Below are 9877 nucleotides of genomic sequence, written 5' to 3'. Positions count from 1 at the left end.
GATCCCCTAAGTGAACCCAAGCCCTGGGAGCACGCAGGAGCATCTGGGAATGTCTGCGAGGAAGAAAGGAATTAGAACGAAGTGAGGGGTTTTAAAATTTCTGTTCTGTTTTTCTCTGCACTCTGTAGACTTAAGTTTGTTTGACACATTCCCGACAGATGTATAAAGCCTGACATGAAGAGCTTATGTCAGTATAACATGTCCAATCATCAAGACCGTGTAAGCACCAGCCCTCATCCTTTCTCATGCTCAGGCTCCAAAAAATGCCTGCTCCAATATTTTTATACGGCCAGACTCAAGTACTTGTGCTGCATAGTTGCTCCTATGTGAGCAATCACTGGGACTCCTTGGTCAGTAAAATGTCAGTGGAGTAAGAAACTTTGGCCCTTCCACCTCCAGAAGAACTTGTTCATGGTTGGTCCTAAGGAACAGACTGACCCCATAGCCGAGAGAACAAAACCAGACACGGCACTTACTTTTCTTACTTTTTATATAAAATAGACATTTACATACATTTTCTTTTGCAAAGACTTTGAGCATAACTCTTTTATGTGAAATCTAGCCATAAATCCCACAGTGAAAAAAGCAAAGACTTTGCAAATTCCAGTACCACTGACATAATACATCCAGCTGCTGCTAAGTGTGAATTTATTTTTAGAAGATTTCTAATCCATGGGCAGTTTTCTTGGTTGTTTTTTTTTTTTTTTAAAAAGATATGCACAACTCATTTAAAAAAAAAAATTAGATACAGAAATAAGAACCATATGAACAACCGGCAATGCAAACAACGCCTGCATGAGAGGAACATGCAGTGTGACATCCACTTCAGGCAGAGATTTCTACAGTAATACAGTTGTAGAAGCCATAACTTTTACAGAGGATACCACTGGGGGTATTTTCCAGAAGAAAAAAAATTCAGCAAGTCAGTACAAACATGGCAATGAACTTTTGCACAAAGTCATTGAGATTACCTGAAGCAACTTTGCCACATTGAAACACTAGTGAATGCCAAGCGCTTTTTTTTCTTTTTTTTTTTTTCTTTTTTCCTGCTAGGTTTAAATGTACATGAAAGCAAAATGATGCATTTTGAAATTGCTGCAAGAGCCTGAAGGTTGGGGGAAAAAAACCCTCTAAGGGCTATTTTGCAAAGATTGTGCATAATTGCATATATGAAAGATAGAAATTGAGCACTTGGTCAATTTAATCACATACAGATTGAGGAGACTTAAGCATATACCAACTGTTTCACCGAGTTGGAGGACAAGTGGGGCAAAAGATCGTACAACTATATTCTAAATTGCCTAATTATGAAAATTAGAATGACAATTATCTTCTTTCACCAAATATTGTACACCATATCTGGCCTGGTTTCTATAACTGTTGAGAAGCTTTCATAGTTTTTAGGTAAGTTTAGGGGTGTTCAGCCTCCCCTGCAAGTTAGGCTCTTTATTTTGGATTTTTTTGACTTAGACTTCTTCCACCCATGTGCATGCATTCACACACCCCTGTCCTCGTCAAGATCTCTGGAATGAAGGCCATTTGCACCGCTGCATTCACTTATTGTTTGGCCAAAACAAGTTGCCTGTACATTTGTAGGAAAATCTAGTCCAAGGAGTCTACGAGAGAGAGAAAATGCCCCCCACTGCATCATTTATCCCGGGGGATGGAAAAGGAATGGAAGCAAAGAATGCTGGACTTTAAATAAGCAATAAAATAAAACAAAATCCATCAGCTGAAAATATTATTCATGGGGAAAGGAAAAAGCAACACAATTATTATGGTTTTCATTCAGGATTAAAATGCACAGTGAGTACATGAAAGTCCTGTCTAACCAGCTTTCCATTAATTCTCCACTTTAATATTGGTGAGCACTGAGGTTTAGCCAATGCAGCTTGCAGAGAGAGTGAACTCTCCCCCCACCAGGTAGAGCTTCAGCCATTTATTAATTTGTAATCTCTGCTAACCATGCTGAGTGCTGGAGTTGGCAGAAAACAATATATTTATAACTCATTATTTTAGAAGCTGTGCAATGCTAGAGGAAGAGGACATTTCCTATGATTAATTAAGATAATATCCAGTTTATCACAAGGTAAGTTGCTCGATTTATCTTCCACAATGGCCTTCCCTTTTGGTGGAGGTAACCCATTTCATATCATACTCCATTCTTCTTCTTTGCCTGCAATAAACCTTTCACAAGATTAATGTCCTGAACAAACACAGCGTTTCAGCATGGATGCCAACGAGACAGGGAGTCAGCTCAAAACTTTACAAGGGTTTAACTGCTTTGGTGGCTCATGGCCTGAATCCTTCTCCAAATACGCTGCCAGTTTGCAGACCATCATCCTGCATAGATGGGGTATGAAGTGCTGCTTCAGGAAAGTGGGGTTCATGACTGAGCCCTCCTCTCTCCGTAACTACCATAAACCCAGCTTCAAAATGCAGAGAGACGACCTTTCGGCATATAAACATAACCCAGTTCAGCTGGGACTAAACTCCGTGGCTAAGTTACCTGCCTAATTCAGGCAAGTGGATGAACATACGCCATGCCTTCCAAGCAAACCGCCTCCCTCACTGGGAGGATGGTCTCATCTTTCTACATTATTCTGCAAGTAAGACTGTGCTGCGAAACCAGTAATCCTTCTCCAGGATATGGGAGGGGGGCACCCAAAGCTATATTATACTTTTACACATGCACCGGTTTTAGGAGGTCAAGATGACTTTGATCAGGTTCTAGGACAAGAATGAGACAATAATTTCTACCAGGTCTTTCAGGAAAGACAGACTAAGCTTTAAGCCGAAGTTAAAAACACAAAACCAAGTCATCCCCCTCACAAAGCATTGCTATAAAAAATACAACTTCTTTTATATTTGAAAAAATATGTTTCATTGGCCACAATTTAAAGCCACACTGTTGTGAGGCTTGTAGAATATATTGTATTTATTTAATATATCTTTATGAGACAAAGTTTATAGCTGATACACGTATCAATTAAATGAGACGTATCTCCCCCCACCCCTATCCCCCACCCTTTGGCTAGCTGTCAGAGCACTCTGCAGATGCCTCCTCCGTGGGGGGCTCTGCCTGGACCCGCTGTCGGGGGCTGCACCAAACACCACTCTGCCAGCCCCCAAACTCGCTGCCACGCAGCGGTACTGCAGGCAGCCAGCCAGCCTGGGCACGTGGGGCTTTGGTGAAGCTGCCCCAAAGGCAGGCTCACCTTGGGGAGAGGCAGAGAGCTTTATGGTCCAGGTACCTCTGAATACCCCAGTAATGAACCATCTACAATTTTGCAATGTACAGTGGGGAACCAGCTGCTCTCAAGAGGCCATTTAAGCTTTGGTTTCCCCATCCCATGGGACTCTGCAGGCATGACCCCATCTCCTCCTGGCCATCCTGCCAGTGCCAGGGCTGTGCAAAGCCACTCCATGCATGGCATCCAGTGGGGCGCCTGCACTGGGGACCTGCAGAAACGTCATGTCAGCAAGTCCATGGCCATAAAAGTCATGTGAAAAGACAAGGGTTGCTGACCCAGCCCCAGGATCTCAAACCTGCCCTCGACCCTGGAGAGCAAAGTAGGCTGCTTGGGCTGGGGGGAGAAGGGAAAATTCACCAGCAAACGACTTGCTTATTTTGGTGCCAGCTGCTCCCTTGGGAAGCTTGTTTGAAGGGAGAGCCCAGAAACGTGTGTCACCACCCTCTCCCCCCAGTGGTCTCTCCCTCCCACCTCTGCCCAGCTGTAGGCACTGGCCAGTCTCCTTGGCCAGTGGAGACCAGTATGCCCCAAATCCTGCCTCATCTCGGTGGGCACACAGCCATGGCTCTAGCAGGTCCACCAGCCGTGGCAGGGCAGACATCTGCACCAGTCCAGACTGCCTCTGAGCTCCAAATGCAGTTGGAGTCATTTAATAATTTGTCAGTAATTTGACCACCAGTAGCAGCTAGACACTGAGCTTTTTAAATGAAGCCAGTGGAGCCACCAGCGCACAGCTGTCCCATCATGCTGAGTGAATTTGGAGCTTGCTGAGGTGCCGTAGCCAGCACCAACTAAACCTGGGTGCCATGTGTGCCGCTGCCACACAAGCTTTTCCTGACAGATGTGTATGAAGGTATCATGTACCTAATCTGAACTGTCCTTTAATAATAATGCCAAACCCTGGGCTGCTCTTCTGCAGGGACTGGCCACAATCAAACTCAAATACAACAACTTTTACGGCTGTTTCCTGCTGCAAGAGGAACAAACTGATGACCTGCTCTGACGTCCAAACCCAAAGGCAGTGGCACCAAGCATGATCCCAGTATCGCTCTCTGTGAACTGGTACAAACCCTGGTGGAAGCAGCAGAAGTGCTGTTACTGCAGTGACAGTATGGTGCAATGTGCTCTGCAGCCATTTGCTTTAGAAACATCATTAGAGGGAGTTATTCAAGCACACCTCGATGGTATTGCATTTTTCTAACTTCAGACAATACAAGTCACAACGCCCAGCTACGTGGCCAGCTGTGAAGGATACTGCCCAATTCGTATAAAACAGAGAAAATATATTAATTATTTGATTATTATAAGTTAAATAAATAAAGCTCAAAAATAAAAGCCCCAATTCTGAAGAGAATTTGTTTTCCCACTTCAGTATTTAAAAATATAGATTTATGACTGATCTGCAATAGGTCATTTTCTGTATCTTTTGGGGGAGGGGGCGAGAACACTTTGACAAAGTGTTTTGTCAGTGTTATCACCATGATAAATGGGCTTTGTCCCTGCACACACATAAAAAAGTCTCCTTAGTACTTTTCCAGCCTAGGAAATCTTCCCTAACCTCTCTCTGGCTTTACTTTACCTCCTATATTGATCAGATTGGTTGTTTGTTTTTTTTACTGGGGACTGGACAGGAGGACAAGTAATCCTAGAGATTCCTATTGCCTTTGGATGCTTCCATTTTTTTCAGAGTAATAATTATTTGGCCTGGAGGGAGAGGGCAAAGGGTAAAGCCATATGATATTTGACAATACTGGCATCATGAATTATTACAAAATTACTATCATCTTATGAGTAAAATATTCAGCTGAGGCTTTCCCTCAAAGGATCATCTGTCCTACTTGCAGAATCATCCTTCTAGGGTGATATTCAGACACTGTCTTCCCTTTCTTTAGAATAATTTTCAAGTCACATTTAGCGCTGTAGAAGTGGCCACCATTTCCTCAGCATTAACCCCATTGAAACCTTTTTATGTGACCATTATGACCATCTTTCCTGGCTCAGAAGGACCTAGCAGCACTTGCGGTGAAGCCCATCATTGGTACTTTACGTGGACAAGGTGAGCCTGTGTTGAGTAACAGGAGGTGTTACTTCCCCCCCGCTGCAATGGGTGAGTGCTTTGTCTCCATGGTTTCGCCAGTGATACCCAAGATATTGAAGGTACATGTCCCACCCACACTCCTGGTGTGATTAAAATGGGTTCAGCCTAAACATAAATCTTGATTAAAGGAAGGTTTGCATTCATTCTCCAGCATGTCTCCTGTAACTTTGGTCAAACATAAGCATGCATTCAAAATTTGCCTTCCGTAATTCTGAGTCCTATCAAAGTTCCTTCAGCATCACTTTGAGCAATAGGCTTCCACCATACTCTTCTCCAAGGGGCATGAGTGAGTTTCCACTGGTGACTGAATGCTATGTTTGGTCTTTCTCCTGGACTTCTTGAAACCGTTTCTCCAAGCGATCCAGTTTGGCCAGATTCTCCTTCAGCAACTTGCTGTTTGGAACCAGCTGCAAGGCTTTCTCATAGTAGCCACGGGCAGTGATGTAGCTCCCCTACAAAGAAAATGAGTGACAGATCTGATTTGCATTCCCTGACATAGGAAGTTCATTCCTTGGAAATGGTGAAGACTGTAATACAAAGGAAGAAGAGTTTATAAACCTTGATATTGTTAGGTAACAGGAATAATTCTTCATTATGGAATGGATGACCGAGTGCTGTTAGCCTAAATTTGTTCCAACACGCATGGCAAGAAGTAGATTTACATATTTCTGTTATGTTGTACCAGAAGAGTTCATTTTACTCAGCGATAGGATAGCTTGAGGACATCACAATGTGTCTCCTTAAGACCCAAATCATAATGGTATGCTAAAGTATTCAAAAAGATAAGCAACCCCAGGACAGGCTGTCTATTTCCATAATTTCATGCCAGTATCCTGCATTAGACATCTTTATTAAATTAATTAGGTACAGAGGAATCTTAAAAGTTGACTCATGGTGACATTTTTCTAAGGCAGGTCAACAACTGAAGCAGAAAAACTTAGGCAAGCTGTTCCTTGCAGCCTGTCCTCTTACAAATATGGGATTTACATTATTGGATACATATTCCCAAGCAACCTGGCAACCTGGTTGGGAAATTCCAGTTGGGGTGGACAACCTTTCCTCCTTTTTGGATAAAATACATCAGGGACACTCACTGTTCACAAGCACGCAGCTCTTGGCAGTCTGAAACAAATTTAGCTTTCTGTCCTGAGTAGTAGTCTCTGCAGATGACAGCTTAAGGAAAAGCAAAATTGTCATACCTTGATGTGCTCAATGCCTCCCATATTCATCCAGGCCTGTGCTTGGTCTGGGTTGAGCTCCACAGCCCGTTTATAGCTCTACATAAATATGAAACATTTTTATGTTAAGAGTCTGAGTCTTCAAACAAAAGCAGCACTGGAGGGGAAAGAGAACCTAAGTTTCCCCTCCCTCTGAATCCATTTAAAAATAATTTCAAATTCTTCTCTTATACAATGCACGAGCTGAATTGCGGTTTCTTCACAGCAGAGGTGCCATAACATACTGCTTCACCGCTGAGCTCCTCTTGCATGTTTTCCCTGCCCATGGCACCGCATGAGGAGTCACACCAACCCCTGAGACCCTCTCCCTGCCACCCTGCACCACTGGGCTCTCCTGCACGTCAGGGTCATTTCCTTGGGCAGGTGCCTGCCACCCAATGAGCCACGTGTGGGCTGCGATGCTCCTTATCTGCAAGGCTTTACTTTGGAGCTGGCAGCAGACTACAGCCACCTACACGGACGTCTCACACAGACCTGAGGGCAGTGCTATCCCCCCCACTGCTTCTGCCACTGTGCATGGGAGAAGAAGCAACAAGGACCTTCTGGACTCTGTCAAACACACTGTTTTTATGGTGTCACAGCAGGAAAGGATTCAAACTGGGATTAGACATCTCTAGGGGTATCAAGAGTATTCAGAACTGTCCCAATGACAATTTTCCGTGCTATTATTTAACACTAACATAATTTCTGAGCTATCAAGCCTCCTGCTCCACAGGATAAGCCAATCTCTCAGCTATTAGGTAATGAGGTGAGATAGAACAACATGGTGGGCTCTCACAGGTTTCAGCTGAGCCACCTGGAGTTGGCCATTGCCAGTGAAGGGGCTGGGGCTGGATGGACCAAGGGTCTGGTCAGTGCAACAAGGCCTACGCTCCTCCATAGTCCCACCACAACTCTGTACTTAACCTCTCAGAGCAGGGAGCTGTATTTCCACACAGGAATGAGGGAAAAAGTTACAGCTAAGTCTGGCAAAGTTAGCTGCCCCATAGCTTTAGCTGTACCACTGGTGAACTGCTGAGCTCCCAAGGCCAGAAGCCAGGATGCATGCACCAGGGAGTATTAGAGGCAATGAGCTAACCCTTATCTTTTAACCTACAAAACTATCCATAGGGCTTAGAGCAGTCATACCTCGAAAGCCTTGTCAAGGAGATTCTGTTCTCTTAGCTGGTTTCCTTTAGTGAAAAAGAGCTCTGATATGACTTTTGGATCCTTTGGTTTTAGCTGAAGAGCTTTTTCTATAGCTTCAAGTGCCTGTGAAAAAGCAAGAGGACGTAGTGTTACTGTATTCTGCACCTTTCCACTTCTCATGCTCTCCTCACCACTAGGGCCTCCCAGCATAAGAGTCACCTTCCTCCTTCCCTTGTTTGCCCCACGCTGTTAACACATGTGGAAATGAGTTTTTTAGATGCCTGTGGCTGATGGGCAGTGGGGCTGACAGCAGCAGGAGCAGTAAATGGTAAGAAAATCACACTGCTTAGCTTCAGTCCCAGTACCTAGGTAAACACAAGGTTTTAGTGAAAAAATAAATCTACTGGATGTGCGCTAAGGCGTGTGACATGTCTCTTGAGAGATGGAATGTAAAATTCGACCTGAGCTCTGTGTGAGCCCTTGGGACAAGGGTACCCCATGGCCACAGTACCTTGGCATAGTGCTCCTGCTTGCTGTAGATGGCTGACAGAAGGCGGTAGCACTCCAGACACTCCACATCCTCGTTGAGTATATGGTTTGTCATCTTTTCGGCTTCCTTCGTCCGTCCCATCATTGCTAAAACCTGAGCCTACGGAGCCACATTATAAAGGGTTATGATCTCAAAAGGCTCAACCCTCCTTAATACATGATACTGCACCCAGCAGCTGGTGCTCCACTTCCATGGCCCTGCCCTGGCCAAGCTCGCCCCACACTCACCAGCGCCAGTCGGATCTCTCTGTTGGAAGGCTGCAGTGATGCCGCTTCTCTGTAAACCTGCAACGCTTCTTCATACCGCCCCGTGTTGTAATACAGAGCCCCCAGTGGGGACAGGATTTCAGCCTTCCGTGATACCTTCAGTGCCCTGGAATTTGGGAACAAGAGATGCTTCTGGGTGGTGTGGGGATCAAAGCAGAAGAGCAAGGTGTGACTTGTGCCGGGATGGAGCAGTGAAGCTCTGCACCCTGCTCATCCCACCCTGGGGAGCACAGATTTAAGGTCCCAGGGAGGGATGAGCGTGCCCACAGCAGCAATCCCTCTGGACACCTGGGAAGGGGAGAGGGCCACCTCCAAAGTGCACGTGAGCATGCAGCAGGGGTGGGGACAGCTGACAGTGGCAGAACCTGGGGAGTGTGAGCACAAATCTGGATGCCAAAAAGGAAGCAAAAAACCCCCCCAGTCCACTCTGCTGGATGCTGGGAGTCAGAGCCTGCCTATGTTGCTGGGAAGGGCCGGAGTTCCTGATGGCACCAAGGGTTTGGTGCTGGGTTGTGCAGCAGTTATGGCTGTTACTGGTGTGGCACTCGCAGACCAGCTTCGAGCAGGGTTGGAGTCAGGCTAACAACCTGCTCGTGCCACCAAGAAACCTCTGACTTTATCATTAGAGCACCCCCCAGCCAAAAGCAGCAGTGTGTCCATCCTGAGGGCTTGGGAAGGGTCCAGGCAAGTCAACACTGCCTGAGTCCATGCTGCCTCTCCAAGCGCTCCCCAAAAGTAGCCAAATAAGCAAAGGTAAATCTGGTTTCAAATGGATGGAGAAGGAGGGGAGGAAAACCCAAATATGCACTGACAGATTCACATATCAGAGGCACTTTAGCAGAGACAAGCCGTACGGGTGGAGGAGGGAAACCTTTGTATCCTATCCCAAACTCTTACCGCTTGTACCATGCTTCGGCCTCTTTGTTCTGCCCCAGGGAGCGGTGAAGCCTGCCCAGGTTCACCATGGCCACGTGGTGAGCAGGGCTCAGGCGGATGGCCTGCCTGTAGTGGGACACGGCTCGCTCGGGAGCCCCTGGAGAGAAGAACAACCATTAAACTGGTGCCTCAGAAAAACTATTTTGCAATTCAGCACGCAGTAATGCTCTGGGTTTTCTTTCATCTATCGCTCTATGCATGGGAACCATTTTGAGAAAGAAATCCTGCCTTAGCCTTTCGAGATTAATGAAATTGCTGTCCAAACTAAGATTTAGGCTCCAATATTCAGAGACGATCCTGAGAAATAGGAGTCAGTTTCTGCAAGATGAGGTACAGTCACTAGAAGAAGACTCTTGACTGATCATGCTGCGGGGGGGTGCACCCCCCCATGCTAAAGGACAGAGCCC

The 9877-nt window shown here is 45.7% G+C and overlaps 1 protein-coding gene across 1 annotated transcript in view; it reads right to left on the bottom strand.

The window, feature by feature from the left end:
- Window positions 1–5663: 5663 nt before the first annotated feature.
- Window positions 5664–9877, bottom strand: part of TMTC1 (transmembrane O-mannosyltransferase targeting cadherins 1) — a 144643-nt gene continuing 140429 nt past the window's right edge. Inside the window, exons 15-20 of the mRNA XM_075727001.1 lie at window positions 9432–9567; window positions 8496–8640; window positions 8230–8367; window positions 7719–7841; window positions 6552–6629; window positions 5664–5804 (exon numbers count right to left, since the gene is read on the bottom strand). Coding sequence (XP_075583116.1) covers window positions 5664–5804; window positions 6552–6629; window positions 7719–7841; window positions 8230–8367; window positions 8496–8640; window positions 9432–9567 — 761 coding nt within the window. The remainder of the gene's footprint in view (window positions 5805–6551; window positions 6630–7718; window positions 7842–8229; window positions 8368–8495; window positions 8641–9431; window positions 9568–9877) is intronic.

This window comes from Pelecanus crispus, chromosome 1 (genome assembly GCF_030463565.1).
Source record: "Pelecanus crispus isolate bPelCri1 chromosome 1, bPelCri1.pri, whole genome shotgun sequence".
In the NCBI taxonomy this organism is placed as follows: Eukaryota; Metazoa; Chordata; class Aves; order Pelecaniformes; family Pelecanidae; genus Pelecanus; species Pelecanus crispus.
Note: the sequence above shows the minus strand (reverse complement) of the source record. Positions and strands in the feature narration are given on the sequence as shown.